Source organism: Desmodus rotundus, chromosome 11 (genome assembly GCF_022682495.2).
Source record: "Desmodus rotundus isolate HL8 chromosome 11, HLdesRot8A.1, whole genome shotgun sequence".
NCBI lineage: Eukaryota > Metazoa > Chordata > Mammalia > Chiroptera > Phyllostomidae > Desmodus > Desmodus rotundus.
In genome coordinates, this window is record NC_071397.1 from 29790308 (window position 1) to 29813467 (window position 23160).

Sequence of the window (23160 nt, forward strand, 5' to 3'; positions counted from 1 at the left end):
ATTGTGGATTCTTAAGTCCCTTATATAAAGTCATGTAGTATTTGTATATAACCAATGCACATCCTCCCTTATACTTTAAGTTATCTTTAGATGACTTATAATACTTAATACAATGTAAATACTATGCAAATAGTTGTTATACGGTACTGTTAAGGGAATAATGACAAGAAAAATAAAGTCTGTACATGCTCAGTAGGGATGCAGCCATTGTAGGCCTAACTACACAGTGCATGTCAGCAACAGCATAGCACTTTTGAGGGGAATATTTTTCATCTGTGGGTGGTTGAGTCCGCAGAACCTGTGGATACAGAGGGCTGAGTGTGTATCACCTGTTGTGAATATGTTCAGAGTTTGCATAAACAAACCAAAAAGAAGTTTAAAACTTCAAGTAAACAATTACTGCAAAGATAGTGTGATTAAGGAGTAAATTAGCTGTTGGCCTGTAATCATTTTAGAATGCTGGTCAGAAAAAGAATTGTCATAGAGCTGTTTTAGTGCTGCTTAGCTTTTGTTTAAAAAGCATTTGAAAATTGTTGTAATGAATGTTCTAATTTTACATCTCCATCACCCTGTTTTTCAAGAATACATTGGAAAAAAGTTCCTGCCAAGATGGAGTTGTAGGTAGATACGCTTCACTTCCTTGCACAACCAAAAGAAGGATAACAGCCAATTTAAAAACAAAAAACAACCAGAACTGTCAGGAAATCTAACTGTATGGAAGTCCAACACCAAAGAGTTCAAGAAACATTCATCCAGACTGGTAGGAGAGGCGGAGACAAGAAGCTGTGGCAGAGAGGACTCGCAATAAGGCAGGGGCGCAACAAGGCGCAGGGGTGGGTGAGGCCGGGGCAGGCGGACCGGGATATCCCACATTAGTGTGAGGAACAACTAGGGAGTGAGACAGACCAAGCATCCCAGTGTTTCAGCATGGGAAACTAAAGCCTCAAAACCTTTGGCTGTAAAAATCTGGGGCGGTCGTGGCAGCAGGAGAAAGTCCCAGTCTCACACAGGAGAGTCTGTTGGAGGGGCCAACAAGATCCTAGAGTGTGCACAAGCCTACTCACCCGGGAATCGGCACCTGAAAGGGCACAATTTGCTTGTGGAAATTGAGGGAAATCGACTGAAAGCCGGCAAGAGCGAAGCAAGAGGCATTGTTCCCTCTCTGACCCCTCCCCCACATACAGCACCACAGTGCAGCTAAGTGGGTTGCCCCTCCCTGGTGAATACTTAAGGCTCTGCCCCTTACAATATAACAGGTGCGCTGAGACAAAGCAATATGGCCCAAATGAAAGAACAGACCAAAACTCCAGAAAAAAAACTAAGCGACAAGGAAATAGCCAAACTATCAGATGTAGAGTTCAAAACACTGGTAATCAGGATACTCTCGGAAATGATTGAGCTCAATTGCAAACTAAAGGAAGAAGTGAAGGCTGTACAAAGTGAAATAAAGAAAAATATATAGGGAACCAACAGTGAAGGGAAGGAACTGGGACTCAAAAGATTTGGAACAGAAGGAAGAAATAAACATTCAACCAGCACAGAATGAAGAAACAAGAATTCAAAAAAATGAGGAGAGGCTCAGGAATCTCCGGGACAACTTTAAACATTCCAGCATCTGAGTTATAGGGGTGCCAGAAGGAGAAGAGGAAGCATAAGAAATTAAAAAGTTATTTGAACAAAAAAGGAAAACTTCCCCAATCTGGCAAAGGAAATAGACTTCCAGGAAGTCCAGGAAGCCCAGAAAGTTCCAAAGAAATTGGACCCAAGGAGGAACACACCAAGACACATCATAATTAAATTATCCAAGATTAAAAGAGAGAATCTTAAAAGCAGCAAGAGAAAAGAAGAGAGTTGCCTACAAAGGAGTGCCCATAATACTATCAGCTGCTTTCTCAAAAGAAACCTTATAGGCAAGAAGGTGCTGGAAAGTATTCAAAGTCATGAAAAGCAAGGATCTACAACCTACACTATTGTATCCAGCAAAGCTGTAATTGAGGATGGAAGGATAGATAAAGTACTTCCCAGATAAGGTAAAGTTAAAGGAGATCATCATCACCAAGCCCTTATTATATGAAATGCGAAAGGGACTTATCTAAGAAAAAGGTGAAAACTATGAACAGTAAAAATGACAACAAACTCACAACTATGAACAACTGAACCCAAAACAAAACAAAACAAAAAACTAAGCAAACAGCTAGAGCAGGAACAGAATCACAGAAATGGAGATCACACGGAAGGTTATCAGCAGGGAGGGGATGGGGGGAGATTGGAGGAAAAGATACAGGGAGTAAGAAACATAAATGGTAATGCAGAATAGAGAGGGGGAGGTTAAGAATAGTATAGGAAATTGAGAAACCAAAGAACTTACATGTACGACTCATGGACATGAACTAAGGGGAGGGAATGCTGGAGGGAGTACAGGTGCAGGGCGGAGGGAGATAAAAGGGAGAAAAAAAAAAAAGGGACAACTGTAATAGCATAATCAATAAAATATACTTAAAAGAATACATTGAAAAGAACTGCTGCAGACTGTGAAAATACATACACCAGAATCTCTAATGCTAATCACTCTCTTGGATTTTATCCAGGAGATACGTTATAAGTATTCAGATATTTGCTGAGCACCTGTTATGTGTAGCGCACAATTGGTAATTGCTGTATGAATTGATGTTGTATATGATATATGAATCCCAACTCTGAGCTTTCTGTATGATTTAGGACTTTTCCGTTATAGGGGATAGAAACAGAACTAGAATTAATTTAAGTAAAACAGCATTGGGGATTGGCTTTTTTTTTTTTTTTTTTATCAGAAGAGGAGAGAGGCTTGTTCCACATGACTCAGTTCTTGAATCTCTTTTTGCTTCTGTTTGCATTCACTCCTTTGCCAATATCATTCAGTCTCTTGCTTTTAACTGTTGACTGTAAGTCAGCTCCCAGATAGGTATCTTCAGGCCAAAAGAATCTCATTCCAGAATCCCATACTGGTACATCTAATTGCATGTGGCTGTTCATTCAACAGCTCTAGATTAACATGTCATAACTGAATTCTTTATCTTCTTCCTCTAAGACTGCTCTCTAGACGGTCTTTACCTGTCTTTCTCTGCCCTTTTGATCTGGCCAGAACTTTGGAATTGTCCCATGTTGGCTGCAGTCATCTCCCAGTTCATCTGCCAGCTTTTTCTTGTCTGTTGTGGTCTATTCTAACACAACTGCCCAAGTGATCTTTAAAAAAAGTCAAGTCAGATCAGTTAGATCGTGTCATTGCTGTACCCAAAACCCTCCATTACTTTTGTGTCAGAGTAAAAGCCAAAGCTTTGTTTACAGTGGTCCACACTGCTCTTCTTGCTCATGAATATACTGATCAGGCCTCTGCCTCAGCACTTTCATCTTGCTGTTCCCTATCCCTGTAGTGTTACTCTTCCATACATGTGCATATCAGGGCCTTCTCATCTAGGTTAGGTCCTCACTCAAATATAGTAAATACTTAATTTTATTAAATTATCTGTCTTTTCTAGAATGTAAGAAGCCAGGGACTTTTGTTTTTTTTTGTTCAGTGCCTAGAATACTTATTGGCACATAGATGCTGGGTAAATATTTGTAAAATGAATAAGCGACTTAGGAGGGGGAGAAGAATGCTTGGCACAAGAACAATGTATATTGCCAGTTTAAGACATTATCTGCATATGATACATAACCACATTACAAGTGATAATATAAAAAGCTGATTTATCTCAGTGGTTTTAAGAATATTTTAAAAGTGTGGGGTGGGGTAGAGGGATGGGGAGAAAAGGCATACAACTGTAATTGCATAACAATAAAAAAAAAAAGAATATTTTAAAAGTGACTATGACTTTAGTGATTCTCTTTCTGGAAAGTAGACTTCACCCAATATTTCTCTTTTCCTAACTTTGTTAACTTATGTAAAAACTTTGTTTAGTCAGATTTGTAAAAGCCTGTGCTTTGAATATTATAACCATACATTCTTTTTGTATTTTTACAAAAAATACAAAAGGTTGTTTTAGTAGAGCTTCAGCACAGAAAACAGAACACTCTAGGTTTGTTAACAGAAATGTTTTAATACAGGAAATGACGTGCTTATGAAAGCCTTGGTAGGAATTGAAGAGTAGGCTTCAGGCTGAGCCTCCAGGACTGACTCCCCCCAGGTCACAGCAGAACTGACCCACCAGGGAGACACTAGCCCTGAGGCTACCACTGGAGCTGCTGAGGTAAGAAAACACCAACACCAAATTAGTTGCGATGCAGGGATTAGAAAGCCTCGGCTGTTTTACAGTGTGTATAAGCTGGTGACTGGGTATTGGAATGTGGGGTCTAGCCACTATCCTTGTCAAACTGCTTCTTCACACAAGAAGCTGGAGACTAGCCATTCCGTGATCTTCCTGCAGAAAACAGCCAAGGCAGGAAGATAATCTCCATCTCACATTTGCTTTTAAATACTGCATGAGTGCCTCTAAGTGATGTAAACTAATTCTCATTGAGAACTCGGACTACAAAGGAATCAGAAATAGAGCTTTTAACTTTTTCTTCTTTGAATACAAGAAGGCACACCAGAAAAAGGGTGGACTAGAGGTTGTGTGATCAAATGAGCAACATCTGCCATGGCATCTCACTTAGCTAATCACATCAGAATGCACAGAACATCCACAACTAGACCTTGGAAGAACTAGAAAGTCCCCAGGCAGCCATTGTGTGTGTGTGTGTGTGTGTCTGTCTGTCTGTGGCTCTCTCTGTATCTCTTGGTCTTGAAGGGACTCTTACCTGCTTTATTCTTTCCTACCTTCCTTACTTATTCATTCACTTGCCTAAATACTTAATTAGCTCCAAAGTCTATATGGCCTAATGTTTGGCTTTCTACAGGTGGTTGTCTCTTTTTGGGGGATCACATTCCATATACCTGGATAGATGACCTGGCTCATCCTGGACCATAGGCCCACCTTGGTCATTTTGGCTTGGAGGCAGAAAGGCTGCAGGAGCAGCAAGTAGGAGTTTCTTTTCCATGGCCAAGGTCAGGCAAGTTCTTTAAGAAGGAAGTATGGCATAAATAGTTAACATATTAATATTAATGCAAGATTTAGAGGAACATTTGATTTTAAAACAGATGAAGCGGATAGCTTTGGACAGGAGAAAAAGGGAAGAAGGTGGGTCAGGTTATAGAAAGGAGAACGAGAGGGGTCTGAAATGTGAGGGCACAGTTAGGTGATAAGGTCATTTGCTAAGAATAAGTATAGCAGGGCATTCATTTTAGGGAATTTAAGGTTATTCTCTGCACAGAGTACTTGAAATAGTATTTTGAAAAAATTTAAAAGTATTTTAAGTGAATCTGTCTCCTCATTGGTGGGCATTGCTGTCTGATTTTTATGGTTACAAACAGTACTACTGTCAAAGCTTCATGTACACACAACTATTTCCTCAGAATAAAGTCTCCTACGTGAAAGGTATGTGATAGAGCATGCTTGTTTGATTCACACTCCTAGGATTTGGGGCCGGTTCTCCTTCCCACCACTAGTGTGTGAAGACTGGCTGACCCTGTGTACCGAACCTGTCACTCGGTATTCATGTCTTTGAAAAGTTTCCTTAATGTAGTTGGTGCAAATGGTATAACATCACATTTTGTATTTTCTTGATACTCTTTGGTGTGCTTATTGGTCATTTCTATTTGCCCCTTCATTTTGGAGGCAAGGCTTGGCTATCTTTTTCACATTTTTCTCTTGACCAGTCATTGGGCTATAACATCATATTGCAGACAATGCTGCTTTTGAGTGGTTGTAGGCCACACCATTCAGTCCTAGATTCTGTAAACTCAAGAATAAGTGATGTTTGAGCACTTTGGGCAGATTTTCAGTTTCTGACTACATTTTTTTATAACTATGAAGTGATAGAAAATTTAGAGATAAAAAGAGACCTGTCATGGGATCTGGTCTGATCTCCTATTAGAGAGAGGAAACAGATCAAGAGAGGTTAAGTTACTTGCTTAAAGCTGTGTCCCTGTGAGAGAACGTGGGCGTGAACCAAAGTTGTGTGGAAACCTGTCAGTTGTTTGGGAGTCCACAAATAAATGTGTTATCTTTGACCTTTATAAAAGGTAACTTTAAACTTTAAAATTGTTTTTCATTTGCTTTACATTCAGCCATGTACACAACGAGAAGGAAGATAAATTCTGAGTTTTTATACTTAACCAAACCTCTGTGTAATGGCAGGATATTAAGAAAAAGAATAGTAATCAGAGTGAGGAATGATTACATTTTAAGTATTTACTTAACCAGTTTATTTAAACACAGATTTGGCAATGCTGTAAACATGTTTCACAACTTGGAGTTCTGTTGGTGTTTGAGGTGTTACCTAGGAGCAAATGTTATCTCATGAAATCTGTGAATAGTGTCAGGAATTGTTTAAAAGAGAGAGTTACTTGTAAATATTGAATATCTTTGGGCTGGAGAGAGAAATTTTGCGAATACAAAGCATAGAATATTTGTGAAAGAGTTAACAAAATAAAGGAAACCTGTAATATGCTTGCTTAAACTCTGAACTTTTAAAGTCAATTTTGGATGAAGTTAAATCATCTGGACAAAGTAAGAAGTAGGTTTGACAAGGCTTAAACGTTAGGACAGTCAGGGCAAACAAGGATTATTGATTGTTAAAATTAAACTTTTTTTCATTTTCTCCTTTTATCTTGTACCATTCTGATTCTTAAGTGATCACCATAGCGTAACTTCTTTGCCAAGTAAATCAACATATGAAAAATAGCAGGGGAATGCTGTATTTGTAGAGTTGATTAGTTCCTAACGAACCTTCTAAGTTTTCAGTGTCTTTATGATATTTTGAATTTATTTACATATTTTTCCTTCACAAGTTTAAGGGAGAAACATAATAAAATAGGGTTATATGGTATATAATATCTTATTCTACATTATTCTCCCCCAGGCCCCCCCCCCCCCCCATTTGATTGTGGGTTGGCAGATCTGTTGCTCTGCTGTTATCTTTGAGATACTGGTTCTGTAGCGCAAAGCATGGTCTTTGAAGGCTGACTGCTCTGGGTTAAAAACCTCAGTTTTCCCATTGTTGGCTCTGATTTCTTTCTTTTCTTTCCCCCGCACCCTCTCCTCTTTCCCTTTTTTTCTTCCTTGTGGTAGGAGTGTGTTATTTAAACTTTCTAAGCCCCAATGTTAATACATGTAAAACAGGCATACCTGTGCTACAGGCTTGTGAGGATTAACAGCTTGTGAAGTAATGTCTGGCACAAAAGAGGCTTTGATAATTATGTCAGGCTGTTCTTTTTTTAAGCACTCAGTTATTACTTTGCAGGAGGCATTTGTGAATTATAGTTTGTTTGGTAAACAATGTAACTGAGCAGACTTTTGACACTAGATCCATACGAGAATACTTTTTGGAAGGCTCAAGAAAACAAGGTAGTTATCTTTCTCTCTCTCCTATGTGTATGTGTATGTGTAATATTTATATTTTACTCTCTATCTGCTGTTCCACTGGAGTGGGCATTCTAAGAGGTATGCAGCAGAAGCCCTTGCCCCATCCCTTCGGGAATCTTGACTTTAAAGAGACAGGCCATAAGCGTAGAGTACATTCTGGATACCTGTGTGGAAAGAATAGTGCAAATGCGGTGTTTCAGAAGTCCAGAGAAAGTTAAAGTCACCAAGAGCAGGAATTAGGGAAGGCTTTTAATGCAAGAGGTAGTTTTTGAGGAAGACTAGAATCAAAGATAAAGGAGAAGATTGACAAAGTTATTCTAGGTAGGGAGAAGCTGGTAAACAGGTTAGTGCATACGAGGTCTGTCCAGAAGGTACGCAGCCATGTAATATGAAAAATAGAGACATTTCTTGAAGAGGATACAAGAAACATTGTACATAGGACAGTGACGCCTCAGTCCCCTTCAAAGTAGGCACCTTGGGACCTAGTAACACAGTTTCACAGTTGCCTTCAGCGGCCTTGTATTTTCCTGAATCTCATCGACAGTCTGAAATCTCTTCCCTTTCAAATGTGATTTAAGTTTTGGGAAAAGCTGGAAGTCGCAGGGCACCATATCTGGGCTGTAGGGGGCTGAGTCACATCTGCATGAGACAGGCACTTTGTCATGATGAAGCCACCAATCACTACTTGCCCATAGCTGCGGCCTTCTGAATCATCGGAATAGTTTCTGCAGAGGAATGTTCAAGCTGAGCACCAAATTTGATGCGGATTCGTTGCTCTACTTGCTCAGCCATTTTGAATGCAATGGCCACACAGTGCACAAGCTCACTCAGTGGCATCTCGGTGCCAGGCAGAAATTTAGGGAAGGGGCTAGACAAGGGGGTGATTGTTGATTTGGGCGTCATCTGCATGGAAATGTTTGCCAAAGCCATGAGTGGATTAGACCCTTGTAAATTGGAGGGTCACTGACCAGGACTGTAGGGAGGCAGCAGCAAAAGTGAAATCATTGGAGGAACTGAATGGGGCCTGTAAGACTGCAAGGATAACCAGAACACAGAAGCCCCAGGAGAATAGGGTTGTAAGAAATGGATGTAGTTGGGAAAATTAAATGCAGAAGGGTGGTAAAAGGGACTAGAAAAGGGCATTTTATTTGGTAGACATTAAAACTATTTTCTGTTGTAGAATTGAACCCAAACTGCTCCAGAGCCTGTTTTCTAACTGCTGTGCAGAGTCAAAGAATCTTCAGTATGTTGGCACCAGTCCCAAGTTTTTCTCAGGCCAACCTTTGCCATTTTTTAGCTCCTTTGCCACATTTCAGTGCTTGTTTTGTTTTCTACAGTTAGTTTACTTTTGAAATGAATGCTTTATTTCCCCATGGGATTCTGAAAACTTTTATACTCTGTGAGGAAAATTTTTTAGAATTTATTTTGCAGCTCAAGGAGTATTGTTTATATATATAAACAATACATATATATATCAATGGTCTTAAAAATAAGGCTTGAGGACATTTTGTTTGCCAGGGTTATTTTGTTTTGTTTTTATAGTTAACTCTTAAATAAACTAGTCAAATTACAAAACCTGGTTCTGGGGAGACTGGTCAGTTTATTTTTGAAAAATATACATTAATTTTTAGCATTTTTCTCTCTTTCAAGAAGTACAATTACTTTTGTGAAAGTGAATGTACTAGTTAGTGTCTTGGACTTAACCAAATGAAATTGCTTGTGGTGTTTATAACATATCTGCCCTCTGCTGGTGAGAATGCATTATTGCTCTTAACCCATTACCTTCAGTAACTTCTTTGAATTAAATAATACTCTATAATATTTTAGAATGGCTATAAAATTTAATTTGGAAAAATACCTGTATTGTTTGAAAGGAATATGTCTTTTTTTGGGCAGGCCGACAAGTTAATTATTCTGTCGTAAAGGTCATAAGTGAGAAATACTGACTTACTACACTAATGATTGTTATACATTGTGCATTTGTGGTTTTGAATTTCTCTCTAAGTTCCAGATCTTCTCTGTTCAGTGTGGTAGCCAGTAGTCATTTGTGGCTATTTAACTAATGTTAAATATTCAGTTCCTTTGTTACACTAGCCACATACCAAGGTGTAATAGTTACATGTGGCAAGTAGCGACTGTGGCAGATTAAAGAATATCACAGAAAGTTCAATTGACAGTGCTGTTCTTATTTTTAAATTTTATGTAATAAGGATTATCATTTTCATGAAGTAATCATTGTTCTTAAATTTGCAATGAATTTCTTTTCTGTGTACCTTTCTCACATAAAGTTTATTAATAAAGAGCCCCAATTAACTAAGATAATCTATTTAGAAGGATTTTAGTTAAGATTTTTTTTGTTACTGTGTAATTTACTGTACCTTATATATAATTATTGTTAGGTGATTACAGTTTTCTCAATGTAGAACATTGAACATTCCTAGTGTTTTATTCTCTGAAGATTAAAGTTAAGTTAAAAATATTTAATTTAATTGAGGTAATAGCTTCTTTCTCTTTTTGATGCATGTTTAGGGTAGATAGACATAAATCAGAGCATATGCAGAGAAGCAAAGACTTTATAAGAGTGTGAATTATAGTTTAATATTTGTTGGTTGATTAAAAAAAATAAACACTTTACGCAGCTTCCTCTAATGGTAAACAGCTTGTAAAAACAGTAGTGCAATATCACAACAAGGATTTTGACATTGATGGGATCTACCAGTTTTACTGTGATTTCTACAGTTTTACTTGTACTTATGTGTGTGTGTGTGTATGTAAGTGTGTTTAGTTCTACACAGTTTTATCACGTGTAGATTTATGTGTCTGCCATCACGGTCAGGATATAGTACGGCTCCAAAACCACTACGATCTCTTTCGTTGCCATTTACAGTCACACACATCCTCCTCGCATTTCCCTCCTCCTCACTCAGCTGTTTTCCACATCACCAAAATTTTGTCTTTTCAAATATGTTACATAAATGGAATCATAAGAAACTTTTGAGGTTGGCTTTATTACTTAGTGTAATTCTTTGGAGATTTATCCAAGTTGCTGCATATATTAATAGTTCTTTCCTTTTTGTTAATAAGTAGAATTTTATGGTGTGTGTGTGTATCTGTGTATCATAGTTTAACCTGGTGAAGGATTTCTGGGCCATTTCTAATTTTTGACTATTACAAATAAAGCTGTACATTTGTGTACAGGTTTTTGTCTGCTCATAAGTTTTTATTTCCCTGGTAAGTGCCCAGTAGTGCATTTGCTGGGTTGAACGGTAATTGCATGTTCAGAATCTTAAAACTGTCAAACCTTTGCAGAATGGCTGTATTATTTTACATTTCTTCCAGTAATATATGAGTGATCCAGTTACAGTGTCTTTATTGCTGTAACTTTATAAATCAGGTAGTATAAGTTCTTCAACTTTGTTATTTTTTTTGAAAGTTGTTTTTGGTATTCCAAGTCACCTGAATTTCCATATAAATTTTGGAGGCAGTTTGTCAGTTTCTACAAATTAATATTCTGGGATTTTAATTGAATTGCTTTGAGCCTATATATCCATTTAGGAAAGACATCTTTTATATTGTAGAGTCTTCTGATCCATGAGCAAAGTATATTCATTTATTTAGATCTCATTTAATTTCTCTGGATATTTTATAGTTTTCAGTGTACAGGTCTTATCTATCTTTTGTCAAATTTATCTATGTTGCTTTTTTTTTTTTTTTTCTTAATTGTCCTCTTCTGCCTTTAGGAGCCAGCCCTATGCTCTGGATGGTCATCTTAAACTGAGAGGGATTGCTGTGTGTCCTGCCAGACTCTGCTCTTGTAACTGAGCACGGGAGCAGAGAAAGCATAGGCCAGGACAAGTCTGTGTTGCTTTTTTAAGTGTTATTATAATGGTATTTTTAAAATTTTAATTTCTAATTGTTGGCATACGGAAATACAGTAGTCTTTTGCATCTTTATCTTTTCTGCAACCTTGCTAACCTCAGCTATTTATTAGCTTTTTTTGTAGATCCTGTCAGCCTTCCTACCTAGCTGATTGTCATCCTCAAAAAAGATTATTTTTACTTCCTCTCCAATTTGGATGCTTTTAATTTCCTTTTTTCTAACCATATTTCACTAGTTTGAACCTTCCATAAAATAGAAGTTTCTTGCCAATATTGGGTGTTGTCACTATTTTCATTTTAGAGGTTTTGTTAGGTGTGTAGTGATAGTGATACTGGTTTTGATTTGCATTTCTCTAATGGCTAATGGTGTTGAACATTTTTTCTCATGTGCTTATTTGCCAACTGTAATATCTTCTTCAGTGAAATATCTATTAGTCTTTCATTTTTAAAATGCCTTTAAATAATTTCTTATTTTTCAATTACAGTTGACATACAATATTAGTTTCAGTGATTAGATATTATATAAGTTATCACCTCGATGATAAATGTAGTACACATCTGACACCATATATAGTTATTGCAGTGTAATTGATTATTCCCTGTGCTATAATTTACATTCCTGTGAGGATTCTGCAACTACCAATTTGTACTTCTTAATGCCTTCACCTTTTTTACCCATCCCCCAAATTCCCCTCCCATCTTAAAGAAGACCCTGCAGCATTTGTTCCAGTACTGGTTTGGTGGTGGTGAGCTCCTTCAGCTTTTTCTTGTCTGGGAAACTCTGTCTTGTTAGTGATGTTGAAGGGAAAGCATTCAGATTTTTCAACCTTAAGTATGTCAGCTATAGGTTTCTCATAGATGATTTTATCAAGTCGAGGAAGTTCCTGTCTGTTATTAGTTGTTTTGTTTTGTTGTTTTTTTTTTAATAAAAAATGGATGTGGATTTCATCAAATGCTCTTTCTGCATCTGTTGAGATAATGTAGTTTTTCTTTTTAAATTTTTTAACATAGTGAATTACATTGATTTTGCCTGTTAAACTAACTGCATTCTTGGGACAGACCACACTTGGTCATGATGTATTATCTCTTACATATCCTTGGATTTGCTAAAACATTGTTAAGAATTTTTGCAAATATTTATGGAGGGTGATGATCTGTAGGTTTTACTTCTTGTGATACTTTGTCTGGTTTTGGTTATCAGGGTTTTGTTGGCTTATTAGAATGAATTGGGAAATAATCACCTTCCACCCATCTCCCCCCCCCCCCCCCCCCCCCCCCCCCGTTTCCTGAAGAGTTTATACAGAATTTGTATCATTCCTTAATTGTTTGGTAGTTGGTAGATTTCCCTAGTGGGGAAGCCATGTGGGCCTGAAACCATGGGCCTGAAGTTGTTATTTTTGTTTTTTTCCTTTGCTGGAAGGCTTTTAACTATAGCTTCAGGTTCTTTAATAGATATTAGGCTATTCAAGTTATTTTTCCCTTCTGGAAAGATCTCATTTGTGTCCTTCAGGGAACTGGTGAACTACTAGCATAAAGTTGTTCATATAATATTCCTTTACTATCTTTCTAGTCCTTGTAGAATCTGTAGTGATGTCATTTCTCTCATTCCTGATATTATTTGTTTTCAATTTTTTCCCTAATCAGTTGGCCTAGAGGTTTATCATTTGTACTGATACTTTCAAATAATCAGCTTTTATTTTCATTGACTTTCTTTGTTGTTTTCCTGTTCTCTGTATCATTGATTTCTGTCCTGATCTTTATGTCACCTTTGTTTCTGAAAGATATCTTAGTATGGTAAACAGTTCTAGCTGGACAGTATGTTACTTTCAGTACTTTTAAGATGTTGTTTCACTGACTGCTGCCTTGCATTGTTTCTGATGAGAAATTTATCATTGTATTTATTCCTTTGTACATAATATGTCCCCCCCCCCGATGCTTTTAAGATTTTTCTCTTCATCCCTAGTTTTGAGCAATTATATTATGGTATACCTTTAGATGATTTTCTTCATATTTCTTGTGTTTGGTATTCTTTGAGATTCTTGGTCCTGCAGTCATATATTTTTCAATAATTTGGAAATAGTTCTGCAACTATTTCTTTAAGTACTTTTTTTTGATCACCTCATTTTAATTCAGGGAATTAGGCCGCTGAAGCTGTTTGTTTTTTTGTCTTTGTGTTTCATTTTGGATGGTTGCTATTGCTTTGTCTTCAGATTCTTTAATCTTTGTATTTCTGTATCATCTAACCTTCTGTTAATCCTAGCCAGTGTATTTTTTTTTTTAATATCAGGCAGTTTGATATGGGATATATGTGTGTGTAGTGTATATATATGTGTGTGTATATAATATATATAATACATATAATCGTATCCTATTCCATTGCTCTCCTTAACTTGTTCAGTCTTTTCTATAGCTTGTTTGGACACATGGAAGTCACAGATAATAATGGTTTTACCGTGCTTGCCTATTAATCCTATAATTATGTAATATTTGGGTCAGTTTCAATTGACTGGCTTTTCTCCTTTTTTATAGATCATGTTTTTCTTACCAGTGAATTTTGCTTACTGGTTCTGGATTTTTTTTCCATATTTCTATAAATATCTTTGAACTTTTTCTTTCTTTGGTGCAGTTATTTGGAAACATCTACTCTTCCAGATGTTGCTTTTTAAGTTTTTTTAGGTGAAACTAGAGCAGTGTTTACTGTAGTTAATTTTTCCCACTAGTGAGGGAAAAATTCTTTTGAATACTACATCTTCATGATGGGATGCAATTTTTAGTCTGGCTGATGGGCACAGACACTATTCCTGACTGTTTTGAACTTTAAGATTGTTCCTTCTAATTGTTTTAGGTGATTCTTTCTGTATTTTCTTCACTTGTGCGTATTAATGATGTTTTGTAGATCTAAGGAATTCTCTGTGCATCTCTCTTGTACTTTGCCTAATGAAATCTAGCCACTTTGGTCTCTGTAGACACCCAGCTTCATCTCCTCAAATTAGGGATGTGAAAGGAGAGTAAGAAGCTAGAAAAATTCCTGGGCAAGTGGAATGGGGAAACTTGAGACAAGAATATTAAACAAGGCCAAATAGAGCATCTTACAGCCAGCTGGTGAATTGCAAGAACTTATCTCCCCTAACCAAGGACACTCTAGAGCAAATGGTTTATACCTTTCCTCCCTAACCGAAGGGTACATAGCTTAAATCTCCCTGGTCTGGGAAGTGGAGAACAGAGACCCAATTAATGACATTTGTGCCAGCTAAACCCAAGGACAGATGAAGTCAGGGGAACAAGTAACAAAACTCCATTAAAAGCCAGACAGACCCAAGATAAAAGTAACACAGTATAGCGGACCAAAGAATATTAACAAATTACCCCATGCAGTCATTTTGATGCATCAGCATATTAAAAATGTACCTGGAAAGCTACAGGTACATTTCAACATTCTATTGAAACCCTTCCCTAAGAGTCCCACTGCAGAAAAAAGATAAAAAGCCTCCAGGAAAAGGACTGAGGGCGGGCTTGCTTTAGAGCACACACATGCCTCTTTCTAGGCATGAACTTTTTTTCTTCCTCCTAAACTCTTAAGTGTCCCCATGAAACTTGGAGCCAGGAAAGCAGTGGACAGTGGCACCTGTAACCAGGCTTACCCCCTGATCATTTCTCCAAGGTGGGAATGAGCTATTGCAGCCCCACTTTGGCTCACTCCTTTCCTTTTCTGCAACATTTCCTGTAATATTCCAAAGCAGAACACTGACTAGGCTCTCTCCTGTTACTACTTCTACTTGAAGTCCTTCCTTTGTCTCACTGTCCCCAGCCTTAATAAACGTACTCTCAAAATCATCTGGACTTGTGTTGTGAAATCTTTCCTATAAGAACTCAAGAACTCACACACTACAGGCTGGCCTGAGGCAGACCTGCTCCAGGCCTGTGCCTGTCTGGTAACATCTTCAGGAGTGTTGTTTTAGATACTAATATTTTGTTTGGTTTTTAAGTTTTTTTAGTCAGTAGGCTAATTTCAGTGTCTGTCCCTTCATACGGGTTAGAAATGGAGCCCACTATAGCATATTATTAGAAAAGGCATGAAAAGAAAATTACTTTAAAACTTTTTCTTTTTACTAAAACAAACTTTTCCTAGGGTCTTTGAAGATAATAATGTAAACCTAAAAAATAAAAAGCTAGAGTGAGGGGCAATAAATGTTTATTTTAGATCAAAGAATAGCTGTCTGGGAAGCATTGATTCTGGCAGAAATGTAAATAGTATACTGATTACGATGAGGTCAAGGCAAGGGGTATTTATGAGAAAGGGAAGGGAAATAATTCCATAAATAGGAAGGGATTTCTATAGGTGCAAATAAGCTAAGTTATTCTTTAACTTACTGATACATGATGGTGCTAATTCTGAAACATGTTCTTAATTTTGAGCCCTCATAGTCAAGATGTCTGCTTTTTTTGTTAGCTTTACAAACTGCTGTTTGGAATACAATGTTGCTGTGCCCCAGTCCGAAGGTTATTTTGCCTAGTTCAAACATTCCGAGGGTTTGAGGAGTAAGACATGCAAGGTAATTCCTCTGGGATGGTGGCTCCAACTTCATTTTGAAATGTGTCCTTTTACAGTATTTTCACAATAGTTATATTTATTTTTTTTAGAGCATCTGGTTATGTAATACTTAGTTACTAACACACATAGGAGAAAATGACAACTATTGATGTGTTGCTACTCCTCTGTTCCAGTGTCAGTTCTAAGCCTGACTGCTAAAAGTGTAAACCAGTATATTAAGAAGGCTTTTTAAAAACAGCAACAGTTCTAATATACAGAAACACAAGCTATTTTTTAAAATTAAGATTAATATTTATTTGATAATTCTTGTCATCTGGGTACTTAATTTGCACTTTCAACAGTTGGGTTTTTTTTTTTAATTGTTGTTAAATTACAGTTGTCTCAATTTTCCCCCGTTGTTCTCCCCTGCCCCCGCCCCCCACTATCAATCCCCAACCCATTGTCCTCGTCCATGAGTCCTTTATACACGTTCCTTGACTTGACCCTTCTTCTTTCCCAGTTATCCTCCTCCCCCCTCCCTTCTGGTTACTGTCAGTTTGTTCTTTATTTCCACATCTCTGGTTCCAGTTTGATCATTTGTTGTGTTGATTAGGTTCCACTTACAGGTGAGATCATATGGTATTTGTCTTTCACTGCCTGGGTTATTTCACTTACCATGATACTTTCCAGTTCCATCCACACTGTCACGAAGGCAGGAGTTCCATTTTTCTTTCTGCTGTTAGTATGCCAGTGTGCATGCACCATAGTTTTTTTATCCACTCATTTACTGATGGGCACTTAGGTTGCTTCCAACACTTGGCTATTGTAAATAATGCTGCTGTGAACATTGGGGTGCATAGGTTCTTTTGAATTAGTGTTTCAGGATTCTTAGGGTATAATCCCTGCAGTGGAATTACTGGATCAAAAGGCAGTTCCATTTTTAGCTTTTTGAGGAAATTCCATACTATTTTCCACAGTGGCTGATCTAGTCTGCATTCCCACCAGCAGCGTACTAGTAGGGTTCCCTTTTTTCCACAGTCTCGCCAGCACTTGTTGTTTATTGACTTGTTAATGATGGCCTTTCTGTCCAGTGTGAGGTGGTATCTCATTGTGGTTTTAATTTGCATCTCTGCCATGGCTAGTGATGCTGAGCATCCTTTCATATGTCTTTGCATCCTCTGTAGGTCCTCCTTGGAGAAGTGTCTGTCCAGGTCCTTTGCCTATTTTTTAATTGGATTGTTTGTCTTCCTGGAGTGTAGTCATGTGAGTTCTTTCTATATTTTGGAGATCAAACCCTTCTCCAAGGTATCATTGGCAAATATGTTTTCCCGTATGGTTGGTTCCCTTTTCATTTTGCTAATGTTTTCTTTAGCCATGCAGAAGCTTTTTATTTTGATGTAGTCCATTTGTTTATTCTTTCCTTTATGTCTCTTGCCCTAGGGGAGAGACACAAAGTATTTGCATTTTTTTCCTCACTTCAAATGGAAAGTCTGTATTTATTATTTGAGCCATAATCTAAAGATGAAGAAAAAGCAATTTACTTTTTGTTAATGTGTAGTTAACAAACATGTGCAAACTCTGAATGAATTGAGTATGTATTTATTGATTATATTTCATTAAGCTGTGATCTTACTCATTCCACTTGTCTTTTCAAAACTGTTCAGGGACTCCTTGTTGCTAGTAATATAAAATCATATTTGGGAGTCAGGATGCTCTGCAGTATTGTCAGCCTGTATTTTCATTTATGCCTTTGTTTTCTGTGTGCTGTTGGTGACCAAAGATACTGTGTACTTCCCCTTTTTCCTGTGCTGTGGTTTTTATCCCGATTAACTGGCTTCTTGCTTTAGTTCCCTGCTCAAATGCCACGTTATCAATGTTATGTTCCTTGGCCATTGTATTTAAAATAGCATCCCATCTTTTTTCTAAGCACTTCCTATTCTCCTTATATGTATATTTTTTTCCTTCATAGCCTTTTCCACAACTTGACATTCTGTACATTTTTAACTTGTCTCTTTGTTTTGCTCCACTGGAATTGTTAAAGAGAGAAGGGGCTTTAATCTGGTTTATTTCCCTGCTGGATGCCCAGCATCTAGAAAGTTCTTGGCACATAGTAAGCATTCAGCACATTTTTTTCTTTTTTTATAAAAGTATTCTATTTATTTATTTTTAGAGAGGGGGGAAGGGATGGAGAGAGGGACAGAAATGTGAATGTGTAGTTGCCTCACTCATGCCCCCCACTGGAGACCTGGCCAGCAACCCAGGCATGCGCCCTGACTAGGAATGGAACCAGCAACTCTTTGGTTCACCGGCCAGCACTCAATCCACTGAGCCCCACCAGCCAGGGAGCATGCAGAACATTTTGGATGACAGTGAGTCAATGAATGAGTGAACGAAATAATATTCTAAGTCTTTTCTGCTTATCCAAGTCTCATCCATTTTTCCAGGCCTACTTCAAAGTTACAGTGCATTTATGAAGCTGCCTTTGAATGAAGCTGTTTCTAGTTACTTCAAAGTAGCCCATCATGAATTTTTTCTACCTTTGAACTTGTAGTATTTTCATATGAGAGAGAATTTTCTAATAGGTGTAATTATATATAATGGAATATAGGCTGCAAGATGGGAGGGGACAGTCTGTTACTTAAAATGTTTAAGGAGTGGTGCAGGTTGGACACCCTGCATACTTTACTCTTCAGCTATACCAAAGTCCCCTACCATACCGCACCTTCTTTAACCTTTGCCAAGAATGTGTCTTTAACCTTTGCCATGTTCTGTGCCTGCTGCCTCCTAGTCAGTCTTTAAATTTCAGTTCAGGCTTTGCCTCCTGTGTGAGACCTGTGTGCTTTCCAACAGACTTTGTCTCCTTAATTGGGGTTCCTCATTGCCCCTTATATATATCACCTTATGCTAACATTGATTGTTCACGTTATATTTAAGGTTTACTGGTGGAGGTATGTGCACCTGATGTCTTTTCACTGTTGTGTAGTATTTCATTGAATGGTGAGATAATCATACTGAACATTTCCTATCATTTTTAGAAACCATGCTGTTGTAAATACTCGTATATGGCTTCTTGCATATATATCTGAGTTTCTTTGTAGTGTTTTTCAGCCTTATTTGACCATGACTCAGGGACACATTTTATAGCGTGACTCGATTTTGTGTGTATTTGTGTCTGTACACATATATGCTACTGATTTTTAATAAAAATTTAACAAAATTATATTTACCCTTCATGTGATACACTTATATCTTTCTCTTCTAAAAATAAATACTTGTTGAGATTAAATCAATACATCGTGTGACCTGCAGTTTAAAGTACTGCCGTGGGTTTGTGTGTGAGAGAGAGAGAGAGAGGGAGGGGTAGAGGGAGACAATGAGAATATAGATTGGTTGGTGGAATGGTCCATTCATCTAGAACTTCACTAGATTTTACCAAATTGTTTTTAAATTGCTATTTGTCCTTGGCTTGGTCTTCTGAGTTGGAAACTTGGTGTTTATGGTCTTTGAACAGCATTTACTTGTCACAGAGTTGGTAAGTACTCGCCGAATGGGTGAATGAAAAGGAGGATTTCACGCCGATAATTGAACAACTGCCATGTTGAGCGGCTATTATCAAGGCAATTTTAGGTCAATTTACGAGGTTAATTTTTTAGAGTAGGTAATACATATATAATTTCAGTTATTATTGAGGGTTCCTAAATATATTGTTAAGATAGGTAGTTATATTCAAGAGAAAGATGCATTGACAAAATTACATTATTATGTCATTTGGTCAAAAGTGATTAGGGTTAAAGTTTTCTGTAAGTGATCGCAAAGTTTTGTTTTTCTTTTAGGAATTAATGAAATGGTTTTTATAGCCTTAACTTGTTTAAAACTGAAACATCATATAATATTGAATTATATGTAGTTTTTAGCTTTTGCTGAATAGTAATATAATCATTTTTTCTATCACTGCTAGCATTATTGCCATACATGCTTTTATATTTTTTAATTCCTGTATTATCTTTGATTATTGTAAAAATGTACTACTGTATTGGGTACTAAGCTTTTTACCTGCAGTGACAGTCTTTATTGCATTATGCAAATTATGCTTCCTACTTAATTCATTTGGTTATAACATTTGCTACATCAGGAAAACTGTGCTATAAAGAAAAGTCTCCATTTTATTAGGCTATGGTGCTTAGTATATATTCTGCAGGGATCATTCTATTTTAAGAATAAAAATAAAGCCGCACTTGAAATGCCTTGAAAATCTTTTGTTTTCCCATCATGCTCTTTACTCACTGACTTTCTGGGAATTGTTTTTGAGGAAAGTTAAGATGTACTTGCTTTGCAGACTTATGTAGAAACTTCTCTACAGAAGACAAAGTTTTGTATTTTGATTTTCAAAATTTCTTAAGATGACAATCACTTGTACTTAAGCAGTGCTTTAAAGCTTTCAACATTATTTCATATGAGTCTTAAGTTATGAGGGCAGCCAATCTTAAGTCAGTTTGACAGATGAGAACCTTGTTGCTCTGTTATTTTGTCCAGTGTAATTTATGCAGCTCAAAGATAGTAGAGTAGGTTGACAGTACAGAGTCTTTTGGCCTCAAATTCATTTTGACACCATTAGCAATTAAACAAATATTTAAACAGAGCATGTACCATATGTTTGTCACTTAATAGTTGTCATTCTAAATTAAACAGCAGGATATTTTGGCACAAATTATGTATTTGTAACCTATCTCCTAAGGAATTTGGGAGGATATATTTAGTTTCACTGCATTGTAATTACTAGCTTTAGTGTTATTTTGTAGACTGACGCTGACCTTTAGATGAAATATATGTGCTTAAAACAGAAGCTTAAACTTTTTGAAAAGGTTGATTTTTTTATTGATACCTCTTATTGTATATATTTTTATAATCAAGTGATTCATACAGATCTGTTAGTATAAGCCTCTATTTGACATAATTTTCAGATATTTTTCCATTTTTTACATTAAGTATGCAAGCAATATATGAAAATAATCATAACAATGTTTAAAATTATCAAGAAAAAACATTAAAAGGTATGATGAATAGTACAGCTAGAGGCCTGTATTATTGTATGCTTATGTCAATTCTCTACAGTGTTTTTCAGAATTTTTTGACCATGACCCAAAGAACTGACATTTTGTACCGCATCTCTGTTCATTTATTAAATTTCTTAATCTCAGATTATATCAGAGATTAATCTGATATAAGGCTTCTGGAGCCAGTCCTTGTTGTCTCTCATGCTTGCCAACACTTAATATTATATTAGCCAATTAAAAAATTTTTCTAATATGTTGAATGCAAAGTGGGAATTGTAATAGTTTTAAAGGGCATTTTCCCTTATTACCAATGAGGTTGTGTATGTTTTAATATGTTAATTGGCCATGTAGTTCTTCTGTAAATTACCCATTCATATCTTTCTGCTCATTTTTTGTTAGATTGGCTGTCTATTTGTTACTAATTTCTGAGGTTTAGTTTTAAAAATCTCTTGGGTTTTTATTTGTTAGTAATTTTTTAAGCAAAGAACTTTTTACTTTTGGATATTACTATTCCTGGTTCAAACACACGGAGTGAAAAAACTCATAAATTAGTTTTAAAATCTTAGATTTCAGAGTAAGTTTCTAGGAAATCAAAATTAGTAAACTCATGAAGGTTCTTGAGGTTGATATATAACCTTTCAGTACAGCCAAGAAACATGTCTTCTTAGCAGTCTGCTGCTGATGTCATTTGAAAATTTGAGCATGTGAAATTTGTAAGCCTCCATTTTAATTGTATAAAAATCCAGAATGATGGATATGTGCTATCATGAAATTATTTTAGTTTTTAATATTTGCTTTTCTCTGTTTCTTTTCCCTAATTAGGTCCCCGATGGGCTTCCTGGAATATTGGTGTGTTTATTTGCATCAGATGTGCTGGAATCCATAGAAATCTTGGGGTTCATATATCCAGGGTCAAGTCAGTTAACCTAGACCAATGGACACCAGAACAGATACAGGTAAACATTTTCTTACTGATAAATTATTAAAAATATTAAAGTGAATTTTCAAATTTTAATCTTCCTTGCATCTAAGCATTAATATTGAAAAGTAGTGTGTTGAAATGTTATGTGGCACATATAAAATTTGAGTGTTATTTGAATTGTCAGTTGACGGTGTTTTTTTCTTCTTGGGTCTGTAGTAAAGTCGTTTATAATCTACTTTTATCTAAAATGTTGATTTTGGAATATTTAAAAAACGAATTGCTTTTCCTTTGTTGATGAAATTTGCCCATATAATTTTATCATCCGTTTTGTTTTCCTGTCAGTAGAGGGAGCCTGGGTAAAGATAAATAGTAAAATACCATCTAGTATAAGAACTGAGGATTTCCTTTCTGTAGAGAGGTGTTCTTGACTTTCAGACAGGGCCTAACAGTTGGAAGACAGCCCAGTTAGCAAATGTTTTAATTACTGATTTGGACTTGTTTTGAATGGTTTAGCCTTGTTAGAGATAAATTTGTAATTTTAAGGTTTTGCCATTTTTCTAGTATGATAGTTTTAAATTCTCAAAACATGTTTTCTAATCCTTAAGGTTGACTGGTGATATAAAAATGATGATTTCTACCGGTTTTATTTTATAATTCACAGTGAAATTGCACTACTTTTTCTAATGCCCTTTTCAAAGTACTTTAAGTTAGTATGAAGGCTAAATACGCAGGTACATGTAGTTTAACCTTAGTGACACACAGACCTCACAATCAGAAAAGCAAATAACACAAAAATTGGCATCAATGGGACCAGTAAGGGTAGAAAAATTAGAATGCTCAGAGGAGTGGATTATTTAAAAAAGACATTGGTTTGGTTAAAGAAAGTAAAACTTCTGTACTGAAGACATTTATTTATACCAAAGTAAAATCTAGATGTAGCAAAGATTTAAATATTTTTAAAAAATTGAACCTTAAAAATACTCAAAGGGAAAAAAAAAAGAGTAGAGATCTTTAGGCTATAAAAGTAAGCATAATTTATTTAGTTCCATTTTAAATAAATTTTTAAGCTTTTCGCTGGCTAGGCCATAAAAGAAAATATGATACTTTATGTATTTTCAAGATCCTTGTGGAGAAAATTTATTTGTTACTTCACGGAAACAGAGCTTTGAACATTTCATGTAAGTTAATGTTTTTAATAACATTTCTGTAATGACTGTGGTAATTGTTTAAATCTTAAAGTTGTTTTTAAGAAAATGTGAAGTGTAGCCCTGTCCAGGTGGCTCAGTTGTTTGCAGTGTGGTCCCATACTCCAAAATGGTGCGGGTTCGGTTCC

General features: G+C 36.4%; 1 protein-coding gene and 1 non-coding gene across 4 annotated transcripts in view; one reads left to right on the plus strand and one right to left on the minus strand.

Annotated features, from left to right (window-relative positions):
- SMAP1 (small ArfGAP 1) overlaps positions 1-23160 on the plus strand; it is a 141817-nt gene that overhangs the window by 19376 nt on the left and 99281 nt on the right. For 2 of the 3 annotated variants that reach the window (XM_024576666.4, XM_053913582.2), the window contains exon 2: positions 21728-21861. In XM_024576666.4, the coding sequence (XP_024432434.2) occupies positions 21728-21861 (134 nt within the window). Of the gene's footprint in view, positions 1-21727; positions 21862-23160 lie in introns of those variants that run through there. The other variant, XM_053913583.1, reaches the window with a different exon arrangement.
- On the minus strand, positions 11162-11297 carry LOC112319393 (small Cajal body-specific RNA 11). Its single transcript, XR_002976336.2, has one exon. It is a non-coding gene; the product is annotated as a small Cajal body-specific RNA 11 (non-coding RNA).